At 54.4% G+C, this 16,248-nt stretch overlaps 6 protein-coding genes across 7 annotated transcripts; 2 read left to right on the top strand and 4 right to left on the bottom strand.

Annotated features, from left to right (window-relative positions):
• Nucleotides 1-17: 17 nt before the first annotated feature.
• Nucleotides 18-650, bottom strand: H257_18411 (hypothetical protein; the record flags this gene model as incomplete). Its single annotated transcript, XM_009847458.1, has 2 exons — nt 18-470; nt 534-650. The coding sequence occupies 2 exons, from the start codon at nt 648-650 to the stop codon at nt 87-89; spliced, it is 501 nt and encodes a 166-aa protein (XP_009845760.1). The 3' UTR covers nt 18-86.
• A 1,171-nt stretch (nt 651-1,821) lies between these two features.
• On the bottom strand, nt 1,822-5,297 carry H257_18410 (hypothetical protein). Its single transcript, XM_009847457.1, has one exon. The coding sequence runs from the start codon at nt 5,241-5,243 to the stop codon at nt 1,917-1,919; it is 3,327 nt and encodes a 1,108-aa protein (XP_009845759.1). The 5' UTR covers nt 5,244-5,297; the 3' UTR covers nt 1,822-1,916.
• Nucleotides 5,298-5,703: 406 nt separating this feature from the next.
• H257_18409 lies at nt 5,704-8,511 on the top strand. Of its 2 annotated transcripts, XM_009847456.1 has the most exons (14): nt 5,704-5,896; nt 5,976-6,128; nt 6,191-6,364; nt 6,410-6,510; nt 6,558-6,647; nt 6,695-6,804; nt 6,859-7,000; nt 7,056-7,160; nt 7,209-7,305; nt 7,365-7,517; nt 7,565-7,701; nt 7,754-7,975; nt 8,021-8,265; nt 8,320-8,511. In XM_009847456.1, the coding sequence occupies exons 1-14, from the start codon at nt 5,734-5,736 to the stop codon at nt 8,444-8,446; spliced, it is 2,019 nt and encodes a 672-aa protein (XP_009845758.1). In that variant the 5' UTR covers nt 5,704-5,733; the 3' UTR covers nt 8,447-8,511. The 2 variants fall into 2 exon arrangements, with proteins under 2 accessions (XP_009845758.1, XP_009845757.1); XM_009847455.1 differs by lacking the exon at nt 8,320-8,511 and having other exon boundaries at nt 8,021-8,303.
• Nucleotides 8,512-8,574: 63 nt separating this feature from the next.
• H257_18408 (hypothetical protein) lies at nt 8,575-9,835 on the top strand (the record flags this gene model as incomplete). Its single annotated transcript, XM_009847454.1, has 3 exons — nt 8,575-8,958; nt 9,015-9,256; nt 9,320-9,835. The coding sequence occupies 3 exons, from the start codon at nt 8,575-8,577 to the stop codon at nt 9,732-9,734; spliced, it is 1,041 nt and encodes a 346-aa protein (XP_009845756.1). The 3' UTR covers nt 9,735-9,835.
• A 52-nt stretch (nt 9,836-9,887) lies between these two features.
• On the bottom strand, nt 9,888-13,882 carry H257_18407 (hypothetical protein). Its single transcript, XM_009847453.1, has 12 exons — nt 13,780-13,882; nt 13,066-13,720; nt 12,926-13,009; nt 12,489-12,872; nt 11,278-12,249; nt 11,112-11,180; nt 10,862-11,053; nt 10,585-10,764; nt 10,410-10,525; nt 10,305-10,347; nt 10,057-10,248; nt 9,888-9,995 (listed from the first exon to the last, which is right to left on the bottom strand). The coding sequence occupies exons 1-12, from the start codon at nt 13,836-13,838 to the stop codon at nt 9,924-9,926; spliced, it is 3,018 nt and encodes a 1,005-aa protein (XP_009845755.1). The 5' UTR covers nt 13,839-13,882; the 3' UTR covers nt 9,888-9,923.
• Nucleotides 13,883-13,972: 90 nt separating this feature from the next.
• Nucleotides 13,973-16,248, bottom strand: H257_18406 (hypothetical protein). Its single transcript, XM_009847452.1, has 6 exons — nt 16,177-16,248; nt 15,647-16,121; nt 15,502-15,582; nt 15,032-15,421; nt 14,471-14,971; nt 13,973-14,410 (listed from the first exon to the last, which is right to left on the bottom strand). The coding sequence occupies exons 1-6, from the start codon at nt 16,191-16,193 to the stop codon at nt 14,051-14,053; spliced, it is 1,824 nt and encodes a 607-aa protein (XP_009845754.1). The 5' UTR covers nt 16,194-16,248; the 3' UTR covers nt 13,973-14,050.

Genomic DNA, 16,248 nt, shown 5'->3' with positions numbered 1-16,248 from the left:
GCGTTAATACTACTGACGTGAACATGATTTTTTATCTCAAGATATCATCGTTGAAGAATACTTTACAACAACAACTCATGTGAAATTTAATCCAACTTGAAGCAGCACAACGCCTCCTTGGTATCATGCTCTCGAATGTGCTGCATCAACACGTCGACCGCAGACCGCTGGTCGGAGCTCGGCGCGAGGGGGACGTTGGGTCGTGTCACCACCAGCACCGTGTCTCCTCGCGGAACCCCGCGTCCGCCAACGTCACGCACCGGCCCTTGGTCGACCGCGGCGCGGTGTCGAGCCTCCGCGCTGTATCTCAAGCACAGTGTCGTGCGAGTACACGTCGAGCGGGAGGCGTGCGTATGATGGTGCCGAGGACGGTCTGGCAGCGTTTCTAGCGGACGCATCCACCGACTTGTCGAGGGAGTCGAGGCCGTTGGGGAGGAGGTGGAGGGATCACCGGGAGTACCACCCGGGGCCTCCAGCGCGGCGGGAATCCCCAGACGTTTCGTGGGGCTCGTGGCGTCTTAAAACAGCGTCACATTGAACCCGACCATGCCAAATGCCTGGGGTACGTTGCGGTGCTCCAGCAGGTCCCGACACACACGCATGCAGCCCAGCACCACGGGGTTCCACTGGCTGTCGTCGATCGACTTCATTGGCCTAGATTGCGTGTTGGAACCATGCACGATTGGCGGAGTCGTTCATGGTCGTCCACAACATCGTCATGCCCGTGTCGTTGGCGTGACTCAACACCGCTTGACAAACAGATTCGTGAGGAAGTGCCCGTCGCCGCCGCTGACCAGCATGTCTATCACATCATCCAAGCTATCCAGGGGGGTGTACTTGGCCAAACGCCCCCAACAGCCCCAACACTTGGACTTTGGACACCCCGAGGCTGTTGTGCACCAAGCCCAACAAGGCCGCGCACGTCCGGCCAGTTCGTTGGATTGAACTTCGTGCCAACGACGGTAATCTTCACCAGTGTATAAACTTTCCAAGTTGACTTTTGAGTCACCACACATATCTTGGAGGATTATTATGACGTATTTTGAATGCTGCTTCACTTGATTAACATAAACAATGCAAGTGCACAAGAGGACTAATAGACCTCTCTTTATTAGACGTCTTGTTCAGTTTAGACCTCTTGTTCAATCGACCTCTTGTTAGGTTTACATTGGACTATATATTCAACTTCACATTTTTTGGAGGATTATTATGACGTATTTTGAATGTTACCAGAAATCCTCCAACGTGAATTAGAGTATCTATAGAAGTTATGTTCATGAATGATGCTCAATTTTCACTGTGCTTTCGTATAATATCTATACTCCATACATCCATATTTGATTTCTCCCCTGAACTTATCTGGTTATAGCGATTTAGACGGAGGTATGTGGTAACGTTATAGCAAATATTACAATACCTGTATAATGTAATAATATTGTACGTAACCGGTAAAGCTATCAATCATTTCCAATCGGAGGTAACGTTAGTTGGGGGAGCAGTGGACTCCCGGGCAAAGCTTGGTGGTGTATTGAGCAGTTGGAGGCAAAACTAGAACTGAACTACTCACTAACTGACTAAACTAACCCTATACTAACTCTAAGTCTAAATCCCCTTTTGGTTCCACCAATCATCGGAGATTAGACCTGGCCTTTCCTGACCCTAACCCTTCCTGCTCGCACCACACACCGCGCCGCCCGAAGCCGTCCACCGCAGACCGGGCCTGGCCGCCCGAATGGCTCCAGCCAGGCGCGTCGAGTGGGTGCTAGGACTACGGGTATGTCCATCTTGGCAACGCAACAACAGTGCGTCGCTCGCTTTTGTGGGGCCTTCAGATATTTATTGTGGTTTCTTCGGCGGCACACCAATTACAGTATGTACTGACAGTAGCTAACTATTAATATAAATACCACAACGCGCTAAAGCACACGAAGGACAGACGTCGTCGAGAGCTGTCGCTTTCTGTAAAACAGGACGTACGCCGCATTGGACACAACTTTACTACGAGGGAGTTCGCTCACGACTTCGTCGTCAAAGTTGAGCCAAATGTGCGTGGGCGGCACGACGTTGTTGGCTATCGCTGTCGTCGTGTGCAAGTCGTACCGGCAGTAGGCCGTGTAGTGGCCCTCACTCAGTCCGCCCGTGTGGTTGGCCACGGCGTACAAATCGTACACATCGGCATTCGGGTCATCGTCATGGTCGTTGTCGGGAGCAGTGAACGGCCGCAGCTGCAGTCCTTCGAGGGGAAACGTCACCAGCTCCTGGACTTTGTGGTGCTGAACCATCGAGTAGTGGAACCGCTTGAGGTGGAGCATGAGCACATCTGGCGATTTCCACATGTCCATTTGGCGGCTGCCGTCGGTGGCGTGGCACGACTCGCACGTCCAGTGGCAATCCACAATGTCCTCGTGGGTCATGAAGTTTTGGAGGCATCGTTCCAGCGTCATCGACGGATGGGGCGGCCGCGTGAGCATCCACCGCGTGCCTTGGTGCCGATCAATGTACTCGGCGCTCGTCCAGTCGACGACAAGGAGTTGCGGCGGCATGAACACCGACAGTAGTCTATCCGACGACGACGGCGGAACGATGCCCCCCTCCTTGAAAGTCACGTCCACCTGACTCAATGCGCGCAGTGTGTACGCTCCGTCCGGGAACTCGACGTACCGACGAAGTGATTGCCGCAAGTACACGTGGGCTTGATGGCAGGTCGCATCAGCGTCAATGGAAAACACAAATGGAAGGCCTAGCAACGTATATGGTGGGCTACTCGCCGTGGCTACTCGATGCACCACTTGGATGTCCACGATAGACAGGTTACTCGGTACTGCTGTTGTCGGCGTGGAAACCCCGCGCTCAAAGCAGCATAGCACGGCCGATTCCAGGTCGCATGTGAGGGTGTCGACGGCAATCAGCCTCGCAAACCGGTGGTTTTGTACTTGAATGAGGCGGAGGCGGTCCGGGCGAAGCGATGCCTGGCGGGCGATCTCGTCCAGCACCATCTTGGCGTTGCCTTCGGAGCTTCGCAATGGAATCTCCATCCCATATGGCAGCACCGCCGGGTCCAGCGGGTGCATCCATACCCGCAAGATGGTGGATTTGTGTAATTGGGCAATGGGCAAACTCAGAAACAAGGTCGGCTCAAACTGCACACGTCGGTGCCCACACTGGCCACAAGTGGTCTGGCTGCGAAGGAGGCCATGGAACAGGTCCACCACAATCGACTGGTTGCGTTCGACGTGGTGCTGCCACGCTGTACGTGCCAGATGGCCATCGTCGTCGTTGGACGACCTTGTGGTGGACGTTCGTGCCAGATGGCCATTATTGTATTCGTTGGACGATCCATTTGGCGTCGTCGGACAGTTCAAGTCTTCATGCAGCGCGTCCAGCAGCGCTGCCACGAACTCGTGGCCATCGTGCTGGTCGCACCCGTCAAACTGGGGCTTGACTCGACCAAATACTTTGCGAAACTCGGACGGCGACGTGATGGACGTGGTGGACGCGCCGGGCTTCCACATGTTACTCAGTAACGACGCAAACGACGCCGCCACTTTGCCCTTAGTGCCCATCTTATTGTGCCGGTTCACGTGTTTTGCATACACTTTGTCGACAAAGTACGACCGCCACGCCGACGTTGCTGCCAAGCACTGCACGGCGCAGTTCAAGTAGCACGTATTGCCTAGATTCAGGAGTCCGACGCCGCCGCCACGTGGCAGTGCTGGATTGAGCCCCCCAGCGAGACCCGACGACGACCGGCTATTCCGCGGCTGCAGCTTGCCCGACTCTTCGTGGATCCACTCGTCATAGACGGACGAGAACCCCGTAAAGTGGACGCACACGCGGTTAGTGTCGAGGGTACTCAGACGCTGGACGATACCAGAGCGCCACACGCGCTCGCAGTCGTAAGCGTCGACGGGGTCGCCAATTCTCAACGGCCGGAAGTCGCGGCTGCTCTTGAGCTTACTTCGAGGCCATTCCGACGAGTACATGACTTCAATCAGCACTTCCGCCAACAACACGGACGAGCGGTCCCATAATACCCACTCGGCCACCACCTCATCCTTCGATGCACTAGACCGATGCCATAGCCGAAGCTTGTCGACTGGAATGCGCACGCCAAAGAGACTGACAAGGGACTGCAGCAGACCGCCGCCGCCGCTCTCATCCGGCCGAGATGGATGGAGGACGTGCACGTGGCGATGGCGCTGGCTGGGCCGGCCGTCGCACTCTGCCAAGTACACGTTGATGCGCTGGTGGTATGATGAACCCACACTGTGAGGAAGCGCGGGGCCACCGCCGTACAGCTCCATAAGTGCCAACCAAGACGCCCGAGTCACCACTTCAAAGTCACGGTGACGTTCGAGATGGGGCTTCAAGTTACCTGTGGTCGGGTCCACCAGGTCGAAGTTGTACACGGACGGGGGTCGCTGCGTTGTGGCAGTGGCGTCGAGCTGGTTGTCGACAGAGATAGGGGTTGTGTAGGCCACCCACTGGAGCCACCACGTCATAGACACCATGTACCCGAACGAGTCGGCATAGGCGTCACTTGGCTTAAGAGTTTCAGCGGGGATAACAGCGTGGATCTGAGCTTGTTCGGATTCTCGGGAAGGAAAGATGTTGAAGATGGACAACAAGGAACATAATGTGGCCCGCGGCACATGTCGCTTGAACGCATCGCGCGACATGGACTCCATTGACACCGCGGCGGTAGTGGTGTGCGGACCGAGTACGTCCGTCAAGGCCTTGTACTCTTTCTTGGACAACGAGTCCTTGGGCTTGGTGAACCCAAACGACAACGAGGCAGCGGCGAACCAGTCGAAGACGAAGTCGTGCGGGTCGGTGTAAATGGCCTTCAACACACGCAGACATGCGTGAATGTCTCCTGGCTGAAACAGTCGCCAGCATGCTTGTGCCGCAGGGGTGCCGACTCGCACCTGCAACTCAGGAAACAATCGGAGGAATGCAGCGTAATCCAGCCGGTCCTTCGGCTTGTCGGATTTGGAGAACCATTGTCGAGAGAACGGTAATGAAGAAGGGGCTACCAGTGTCGCGGGACTGAGGGCTTGAGTGAACCGGCCGTGGAAGTAGCGCACCGCGACGCACTTCAACTCGTTCGACTCCATCAACGAGCCATCAAGCACGCATGAGGCGGAGTGGAACGACGGCGATGTGGCAGTGGATTGCTTCCGCATGGTCTCTCGCTCCTCCTCCACGGAGTTCGCTGTGTCCTGCTCTTGGTTGTTGTTCATCGTGACCTCAAGCGTCCGCGGCTGAGTAGGCGCGGCAACGTATCTTGAAATGAACCAGCACCAAAAATTTTGCAGAGATTCTACAAAACCTGAAAGGTTAGTTTCATTAGTAGCCGGTATACATTTACCAAGTGTACAACATTCTAGTACTACTAGCTCGAGTCAAAGCCATAGTATTACTAGTATTCCTACTTCGAACGATATCAAATACACTCGTAGTTCGAAGTATTATTTATTCGCGGAACTGTATTGCATTTATATATTTTTATACCGCCAAAGTGGTACTGGTAGACATTTCAAAGAAGTGAAATACACCTGTCCAGCGCCAAACTCCTACATGCTGCCACCGCTAAATTCCATGGCATACCTACCTCTCGGTACTCCTACCTTCATCCAAGTGAACAAGGCGGCTTGACCATAACGTAGCTCTGGTAAAACCCTCTAAAAATAGGGCCATCGGCCGAGAAATAACTCCCATTCACGCACCAAGATGAGATGGGTTGCGACGTTCACAGTGCTGTGGACGGTATTGACTTCGGTGGCTGGTGGTTGTTGCAATAACGATTGCTCTGGGCGGGGCAAATGCACGATTGTGGGCAGTGGGTGCATTTGTCAGTGTTTTGCAGGGTTTGCTGGAGCCGACTGCTCGAGACGTAAGGCATCCATCCCATAGCTGAACTTCACGAACCATTTGAGTTCACAAATATGTTCTTGACACCCCGCTTCATGCAGGAGCGTGCCCCGTGGGCAAGTCGTGGTCGTCGTTCGCTGCTGCCACCGACGTGGCGCACCTTCCGGACGTGTGTTCGAACCGTGGGGTGTGCGACGAAAGCTCGGGCGTATGTCAATGCGATCCTGGCTTCACCGGGGCGGCTTGCGACCGCCGTACGTTCGTTATTTCGTTTGATATGCTATCGTTACAGAGGACTCAAACACGTGTCGTCTAGTCGCGTGTCCCCTAGGTTGTTCGAATCGGGGGGAGTGTCGGTCGATCAAGTTCCAAGCGACCCAAAAGGACAAGGGGATGCCCCCGCCGGTGGTGTACACGGCCAACTGGGACAGCGACATGGTGTACGGGTGCCTTTGCCACGACGGGTTCTACGGCGCCGACTGTTCGCAACGTACGAACGCTTCGGCCATCATTCTCGTTTAACATTGGCGTGCAGGCCGATGCCCCACCGGCGACGACCCGCTCACTGGGTTCACGGGCGACCCCATATTTGGACAGCAGTTTAACGAAAAGCAAAGTGTCTCGTGCTCCTCCACGGTACGGCAACGCCAGGTTCCGTCATGGCAACTAATGCTTTCGACTAGGGGGGGTCGTTTACATTGAGTTTTCGAGGCCAGACCACCGTCCCCATCAACTCGAACGACCCCGTGGATGCCATGACTTCCAAACTTCAGGTACCATTAACTATTATAACTTGCCATATATTCACTCGTATGATTAGGCAATTTCGACCATCACCCAAGTGCTCGTGCTGTTCTCTAGTACGGCCACCACAGCGTGTCCCCCTGGCGGGAACGTCATTGTCGTGGAATTCGTTCAAGACTTTGGCCCGTCTGAACCATATAACTTCAATTATATTTGTTGCTTATGGAATCTTTACTGTAGGCTACCGCTGCTTGTGGGGAACCCCAACAACTTAGTGTACACCAACGTGGGCGGGAGCGTCGCGCTCACCGTGGCGCGACTGCAAGTGGGCAACAAGGAAAACCTGCCGTGCTCGAACCGCGGCACATGCGACGTCACCAGTGTTCGTGTCCAGACATACAGTCGTTCTTGTATCGAATGTCTAAATGTTCTTATAGGGTATATGCGCATGCTACGATGGATACACCACCAGTGACGGCAAGGGCGGTTGGGGAATTCGCGGCGACTGCGGCGGCGTGCTGGGGTCGATCACCGCCTGTCCGGTACATAACAAACCCATCATTTTCCCTTCCAATAGTGACATTTCAAAGGGAGTGGTCACGTGCAGCGGACATGGCTATTGCACCGGCAGTCCCCAATATGCATGTGTTTGCTTTGGCGGGTGGACGTCCGGCGATTGTTCCGTCCGTACGTGTCGTCGTGGAACTCCCTCGGTATTATGACCCTTGACACCTGATGTTGCGTAGGAACGTGCCCACAAGGCCCTGCGTGGTTTGACATGGCCGTTCAAAGCAACGACGCGCACCGATACGCCATTTGCTCCAACGCAGGCGTGTGTGATTCCGCCACCGGCGTGTGCAATTGCGCGCCAGGATTTGAAGGCTCGGCATGCCAGCGCAGTACGATGAACATTTCAAACATGTGATGCATTTACTCGTATGCGTAGTGCGCTGTCCGGGCGTCGGCGACCCTCCGTGCTCTGGGCGGGGCCAGTGCTTGACCCAAGAGCGGCTCGCCCTTCTCACCACCGCCAATGGCGACCCCACACCGCTGGTGTACGGCTCCATTCCCAACAACCCAGCGGTGGTTATTGCTTGGAACTAGTATATTGAAAAGTGACACTGTTGTGACGTAGACTTGGGACTTCAACAAGATCCAGGGTTGCGTCTGCGACAAGGGCTACGGCGGCCACGACTGCTCCCAGCGAGTGTGCCCCACTGGCGACAATCCTCGGACCACAGGACAGTCGAATGAAGTGCAAACCATCACGTGCACAGCAATAACTGCGTCGACGTTTCAGTTGCGGTTTCGAGGTGCGACGACGGTGCCCATCTCGACGGCCGCAACAACTGCCCAGGCAACGAAGCTCTCGAAACTGGACGATCGCTAATGCATTGCATAGATGGCATCGGCATTGCTGCCGGTAACCGGGTTTGTCCGTGTGACGTACGCCAGTGGCGTGGTGGCGTGCAAGGCCAGCGGGCCGGCAAACGTCATCACAGTTGCGTTTGTGACGGAATTGGGCGATCTACCAGCTATGCAGGTCACAGGTGTAGATGCGACCAAGATCTCTTCCTTTGTGATCAACACTGACGGCGTCGCGGGATCCGTGCAAGGCACGACGGAGAACATCGAGTGCGCGGGAAGGTATAGTTAAGATCATGCATCGAGTATGGTGTCAGACGAGGTACATGTCCGTAGCGGACTGTGCGACCGCGCAAAAGGAGTGTGCTTGTGTTTCTCCGAGTACTCGTCAAGTGATAGTGCCAACGCGCCTGGCATCCGCGAAGATTGCGGGTCCATTCGGCAGCAACCACTGTATTCATAATACACATTTTGATTGGGTAGCACGATTTGGCTGCAGCCAATCAAACACATAACATCAAGTTGAGATTGAAAAATATGATGATGGCTGGCATGTCATGCCGCCGGCTACCATGGCGACGGCAGTTCGCCATGGCATTCTCGTCACTACGTGGAAAGGAGCTCGTGGATGCAGAGTTAACCTCCTGGTCACAGAGGATCCTGCCTCAAGCTGGCCCTTCCTTGCTCCAAAATGGCTACGCCGTAATGGACAACGCGTTCCACCCGTCGCTGGCCCAAGCTCTGAAGGCAGAGATCCAGAGTCTGCGCGGGGACTTGTACGCCAACTCCACCCACGTCTTTGTGGCAGGCAAGAACGAACCGCTTCTTCTTGAGAAGGACCACATCCACGAAATGGAGCTGCTCACGGTGCCGCCTTCTCACGCGCACTTGAATCAGTGGTTTCACAACCCTATCCTCCGCGAGAGCCTCAACTCGGCGATTCCGTCGCTCGAGGCAGCTCGCCACATGATTAAAGTACTTACGATCTCCCAACGAGTCTCCAACGATATTCACCCTTGCGTTGCATGTAGGTACAGTTCAACGAAGGCCATGGTGGGTGCTTCCCGATGCACTTTGACACGTACGGCGACGACGGCAAGTGCCTCACAGCTATTTTATACCTCAACGAAGAATGGGTACACGGCCACGGGGGTGAGCTGGAGCTGTTTCCCTTCCCCCACGCCCCCGTGACGATCGCGCCGCTGTTCAATCGACTGGTGCTGTTCTCGTCCACTCAAATGCTCCACCGAGTAATGCCTGCCACGCAACCTCGGTACTAGCTAGACTACTTATCCTCGAAGCCCCAACTCCTTCTCTAAACTCAGTGGTAACATAGATATTGCCTCACCACGTGGCTGTATCGATCACCGCAAGTCACGTCATCTCCACCACTGCTACCGCCACCACCTCTCAAGGGGGAAGAGGCGTACCACCGCATGCTGCGCAAGCTAATGATCAGTCCGTTTCGACGTCATTTGGCCAAGTTGAGGTATGCCGACGCATGGAAGCAGTCGCTCGTGGCGTCCCACAAGCCCACGCCATCATTCCATGCGTATCTGGATACGTTCCATAACGACATCGCCGCCATTGACGCCGCGACGCTCAAAATGCTAAAGACGTTTGCAGCTTCCAAAGACACGGACAAAACCACCTTCCCCACGACCCCCGCGGCATTTCTACGCCGTCTGCACCTCGAGTTTCAGGGTACGCCAAAGAAGATGTCGACGCCGTCGGTGCCGTGGTGGCACTAGTATGTACTAGTAGAGTACATACTTGAAAAATGCTAATACTGGAGGATATGTGCTGCTCATGCGCTCTAGCATGTGAATATAATATATGTGTAGCTAGACGACAACGATTGCTACTACGTAGTAGATGATCCTCACAGCAATGAAACAAAAGTAGCGTGTTCACAGTCCATTTTCAACCCCCTATAAGTGCTACTTTGTTTGGATGTCTTTGGTCAGTTTGTGCCAATGCAGTTCCTTTTCAAGGATTTGGATCGCAAGTTTCTATCGCCGACAAACAACGTTGAGTGGTGAAGGGACTCTCATAATGTATTCATGGACGTACTTGGTTGTCCACGGTCGACGTCAGCTGCTTGACTTTGTCCACCATGTTCTCAACCAATCCTTCGTAGAAAGGCGTGTGCGACAGCTCCACAGGCTCTTGCTGCAGCGCCCGCCACGTCTTGTGCCTGCCTTCGACGTCCTCGTGCAGTGTTATCACTGCCGCCAACAGCGCCTGGGTCACCCGACCATACTCCTACCATCACACTTGCTTTGAGTGACTAATAGATCAGAAAAACACTGCCGTCTTACAATAGCCCACGCGCTCGTGTTGTCGGTTGCTGGGAGGTTGCCTCTGTGCAAAACATGTGTTTTTAATTAAAAAACGATTCATCCGCACCATGACGCTCTTGGTACCTCAATTTCTTGACCTGGTCTTCCAGGGCCCCCACTTTCGCCTGCGTCGCCTTGAGTCGTGACGTGAGCGCGACTTTGTCTGCTGCCAGCTGCTTGAGTTCGTCCTCTTTTGGAATCTACAACGATATTATACGAAACTAATTCAACCTCGTCACACATCGTTGTCACAACGTACAGTTGAAAATCCGTGAAAGGTCGTGTTGGCCCGTTTCAGCATCGTCGGCAAGGTTGCCACGTCAGACTCGTCGTCTCCTTCCAAACTATGAAGCTTGAACGACTGCTGCTGCTGTTTTCTGGCCTTCTTTTCGCCCGCCAGCGTCTGCTGTAGCGCGTCCAGCGCCGTGTTGCGCTCCACCTATCGATAGTTTACTTCACTGGACAACATACAGTATACGCCTCTCAAATACTATGTAGGTCAGTCAAGATGGCGAAATATAAAGGTCTCTGTCTACCTGCAGCTTTTTCAGGCTTTGTACCATCTCGGCGTTGTCCGTGAGCGTGGTTTGGAGCGCGTGCTGCAGAAACTTTTTCGAGTTTCGGAGTCCGTCCAGCTTTTGCATGACGTGCAGCAGCTGGTCGTGCTGGAGCTGCAGGTCGCGGTGCGCTTCGTCCATCGACGCCGGGATCGAAAACGATCCGATCGCCTAACGCAATGGGTCTTGTCTCGTACATTGCCAAGAAGAAGAAGATAATCTACCGTACTTGTCTGAATTCGTCCGACAAGTCGCTTTCGCTGCGGCGATGGCCGGACCGCCGCGTCGTCGACATCATCTACGAACCAACGACCGAGAAATCATCAAGGCATTCCATCCGCGACGGACTGGTGGTTGTCACACACATCCAAGATGGTCGCTAGGTTGGGACATACCCGTGGCGACAGCAGGACCTGCCCGTCTTCGGAAATGGGCGGGGTCGACGACATCGCATTAAGTGAACTTGCCATGGACATACACGGAGTAACATGCGACGGAGTGACGTCCACTGTAGTCGCAGTCGCCACCTCCATCGACACACGACGATAATCGTCCAATTGAAGCTTCAATTCCGACACGAGTTGTTTCAACCCGTCCGCCTCGAGGCACTTGGCGGCGAGGTGGGTGGCGGCGGAGGACACGTCCGCCTGCAGCGCCGCCAGCTTTTGGCTCCACGCGTCGGATTGAGTCGCGTGGTCGTTGTCGCGCTTCACCAGCTCCTCCCGCAGCGTCGCGACCAGACACGCGTCCGACGTGTGTGTCTGTCTGGCGCGCTCAAACTCGAGTCGGATCTGCTTGAGCATGCGCTGGCACTCGTCCACTTCGTCGTGGGCGTGGGCTGCATCTTGTGCGTGGGTTTTGATTGCATCGCGCAGCGCTTCGCTCACTGCGGTTTGCACAGTCAACTGTCCTTCCAGCGCCTCCACTTTTGTCTCGAGCCTACCTACATACGCCTTGTCTTGCGTTTGCAATTGCAGACGCTCCACGAGTTGATGTAGCGCCGCCCGCTTGCACTTGTCGGCGTCGATGGTGGCGGTGGCCGCGTCGAGCTGACCGCGCAGCCCCGCCAACTCGCCTTGGAGCTGCTTGATCACTGTTCGCGTGTCTTCGTTCTTGTTGACTATCGTCTTGATGTGCTTGGCACGTTGCATGAACTGCAGGGTCGACAGCGTTTCGTTGCTAAACTTGTCCTCGCTCGACACGGTGGCGATCAGTGTCGTCTTGGAGTTGCCCCCCAGGGCGTCGCGCAGAAGGAACGTCAGCTTTGAGTCCCGATACGGCACGTGGCGCTTGATGCCGTTGGACACGTCCACCAGCGCCGTCATGACATTACCCAGTACAGACAGCGACTTGTTGATCTGGGTCGCCTGCCACCGACATACACATATATATCATATGTGAGTAAATGCATACATATATATGTATCTATATTCAAGGGCGTATATATATCATGTGCGAATACATAATAATTAATATATATATTCAAGGACATATATATCATGTGTGAAGACATATACAAGTACTATACTTCGAAGTATATATATATATATATATATATGTGGATGAAGCGGTCAACAAGAAGATGACAATGGAACTAGAGACGTACTTCTTTGAAGCGGGTGCCCACGGCTGCCGTGTGGCTTTGCTTCTCTGACCCGGCCAAGTCGACCAAATGCAAAGTCGAGCGCCGAGTGATTTCCATGCCCGCTTCGTCGAGTCGCTGGGTCAACTTAATCGTAAACACGGAATGCGACCGCGAACTCTCGCGGTTCATGGCCGTGCAGCCCACTGTTCGGTGCTGTCCGCCGTCGTCGAGCACCTGAAGTGCCGCGCGGGGACTCGCCACGGGCATCTCGACCAGATCCTGCACAAACAGCCCCAAGGTTGCGTCTTCCCGGATGTACTTGGGTTCGTCCGAGATCACATCCAGCAAATCGTAGATCTTTTCGTTGTAAATCTCCAAGTACGAGCACGTCATGTCAAACGACGTCTACGCAGTCGTCACCCTGTCACTTGCAATTATATGTCAGCAAGATAACCGACCTGCGACGCAGTCAATCGTTCAAACATGTAGTACAGGATGCGGGGAATTACCCCTCGTTCCGCGCTGCCTTCAGTCATGTCGCCCTGCTCAGCCATGAATACCATGAAGTTCCACACGCTAGATATCTAATGCGTCGTACCTGCATCGTGTGGGTCTTGCCAGACCCAGTCTGACCATAGGCAAAGATGCTGCCGTTGTATCCGTCGACGGCATTGTCCACCACTCGCATGCCCACCGCCTTAAACACATCGTCCTGTGTCGCAGTGTCCAGTAGTAGACCGTCGACGGAAAACTGGCGCTTGTCCGCCCCTTGCTTGAAATTGACGATGTTGATGGAGGTGGCGTCGGGCTCGAGGCATCGGCGGACGCTCTTGTCAGGAATGATGACGACGGACGGGTCGATTTCATCGCGGAGTGGCGCCGACGGTCGAATGCGAACGAGCGCGCGAATGCTTTCTTCGTTGGGGTTCACGGGATATGATACTGTTTGGGGCTCGTCCGTCGCTGGTACAGGACTGGTGACAATGTCCTTGTGGGTTGTCTGGTTGTTGTGGACAATACCGGCCGACGTAGTCGACGACGAAGCAGCTGCTGCGGCCGCGTTGGTTTCGATTTTGAGCTCGAATTTCCGCGCAAGCGTGTGCACTTTCGACGACGAATTGAGGCGTGGAATGCTGCTTGTTCTCTCCAAGCCGCCTGGGCTACAGGGACGGGACGAAGCGCCGCTAACTCGTTCCATGCTTGGACTGCTAGGACTGCGCAGATGTCTAGCCGACGATGGTGACAACAGCTTCCTACGGCATATGCCTGAATACGTGCCCCTTCCTATGAAGCCACGATCATGTCATCTTACCGTAGCTTTGCCGTCGGCGAAAACGGGGTTGGTTTCGCTTCCACAGGTGTCGCCTCCATGGTGAAAGATGCTGGTGGAAAGATGCAATTCTGATGTCGTTCCACTCGTTAGTTGGATTGGAATCTAGTCATATTATTGTGGTATTTAATTCAAGCTCGTGCTTTGTATGCAATACAATAACCCAGATTTGATTGCCACATACGTGAAACCGACAATATTGTAACGGTCGCGAGTCACACTCTATATTACGTAAACGGGGTGAATATTCAAGTTACGGGTTGGAGGCGTCACTGAGCGGTTTCTTCCACCGCTGCCACCACTTCCGACCGCCACCAGAACTCCGCCGACGTAAGATGCCCTTGAAGAGCGAGAAATCCTTCTTCTGGTTGGTCGCATCCTTGAGCCGTTTTTCTGCCAACCCGCGCGCATTTTCGGCGGCAATGAGCTGCGAATGCAACTCTGCGACAATATCCTGGAGCGACTTGATCGTCTGAGCTTCGGTCGTGCCTTCCACCGTTTCCATGGGGGCGATCACGTCGTCGTTGCGCCCTTGACCAGTCAGTTTGCATTCCAGCAACGTTTGTTTCACCAATAAGCTCTCGCACTCAGCCTTGGACTGGGACAGCGCCAGCTATAGCCACACACATATAAATGAGCACCTTGTTTGTCAAAAACGAATCGATAGTAATACCTCGACGTCGTTGAGTTTTTGTTGCGTAGCATGCAGTTCTTCCTGCGTCGTCGTGACCTTGCCGTTTAAGAGGGTCACGACCAGCTCGAGCTTTTCATTATTAACTTTCATGGCCGAGAGTTCGTCGGCCTTTTGCTGCATTGCCTGCATGTCTTCTACCCGGGGAACGGCGCTGTCGTCAACCCGGCGCTGCAGCTCCCGCACCTGCATCTCCAGCCGGGCAATCACGGCGCTGTCGTCCTCGTACTTTTTCGCGTTATTCTTGATGCACTTGACCCGCTGGACAAACTGGAGCGTTGACATGGTTTCGTGGAACCACTTGTCGTGCGCCGACACGGTGGCGACGACGGTCGTCTTGGAGTTTCCGCCCAAGGCATCGCGCAGGAGAAACGTGAGCTTTGAGTCTCGGTAGTGAATGTGGCGCTTGAGGCCCTTGGACACATCCACGAGTCCGGTGATGACATTGCTCAGGGCAGACAGCGACTTGTTGATTTGACTGGCCTGCAAAATTACATGCCATGTCAACATGCAAATATGCGAGTGTGGATTGGTGTAGTGTACTTCTTTGAGGCGGGTACCCGTGGCGCCAGTGGCACTTTGCTTTTCGGATCCGGCCAGGTCGACCAAATGCAAAGTCGACTTGCGCACAATGTCCAACCCACTGTCGTCCTTGAGCTTTTGCACGAGTTTGACCATAAACACCGAGTGTGACCGGGAGCTTTCGCGGTTCATGGCTGTGGCGCCCACCGTCCGGTTGTTGGTGCCCCGAGTGAGCAGGTCGAGCGCGTCGCTGGGGGTGTGGACTTGAATATCCAGTAAATCCTGCACGAAAATGCCAGACACGGCGTCTTCCCGAAGCAACTTTGCCTCGGACGTCATGCTTTCGTCCAATAAATCAAAGATCTTCTCGTTGTAAATCTCCAAATACGAACACGTGCACGTAAAGATAGTCTACACAAACCAGCCACACGATGGAAATGTCAAGTTGTTTGTCGGATGTTAAAATGAGCACGGATATATTACTTGTGTACCTTTTGGTCGGTCAAGTGTCGAAACAAGTGGTCCATCGTCCGAGGAATCACCCCGCGGTGTTGCTCGCCAGCGAGGTCCCCCTAGCAGTGACCATCAGACCTTGAGTTGTATTTTGGTTACAAAAGACAAGCTTCTCCTCCGCACCTGCATGGTGTAAGTCTTCCCCGACCCGGTTTGGCCGTACGCAAAGATCGTGCCGTTGTACCCTTCTAGCACATTGGCGACCAACGGCACCGCCACGGCTTGGAACACCTCTTCTTGCGACGTCGATTCCAGCAGGATGCCGTCCAGGGAGAATGTCTTCTTGTCAAACACTGCGCGGGACGCAATGGGCGGGGTGAGCGACACCGACGCGCCGTCGACGGACAGGCAGGTCCGCTCCGTCGACCCGACCGAAGACGGTTTGATGCGCACCAGAGCGCGGATGTTGTCGGCAGTGGTAGGAGGATCCGAGAGCACGCTGTCGTTGTCGTCGTTATCGTCATCTGTGGCAGGGGTGTCGAGTTGGAGGGGATAGTTGTCATGAAGAGAAGACGGGGGCAAGATGCTGAGGTTGGGCGACGACAGCCATCGGCTGTGCTTGATGGAAGTCGTCGGGCATACCAAGTTCGCCTTGGGGCTACACATGTGTACATGAGTGGCTATCAACGAGACGATGGGTATTACTACAGTACATTGCTTGAAAGTTCATGTGTAAATGGATGGGCTACGATCGATCGATCTGGACGTTGTGTGTTGTCTGGTGC

Source organism: Aphanomyces astaci (genome assembly GCF_000520075.1).
Source record: "Aphanomyces astaci strain APO3 unplaced genomic scaffold supercont1.162, whole genome shotgun sequence".
NCBI lineage: Eukaryota > Oomycota > Saprolegniomycetes > Saprolegniales > Verrucalvaceae > Aphanomyces > Aphanomyces astaci.
Note: the sequence above shows the minus strand (reverse complement) of the source record. Positions and strands in the feature narration are given on the sequence as shown.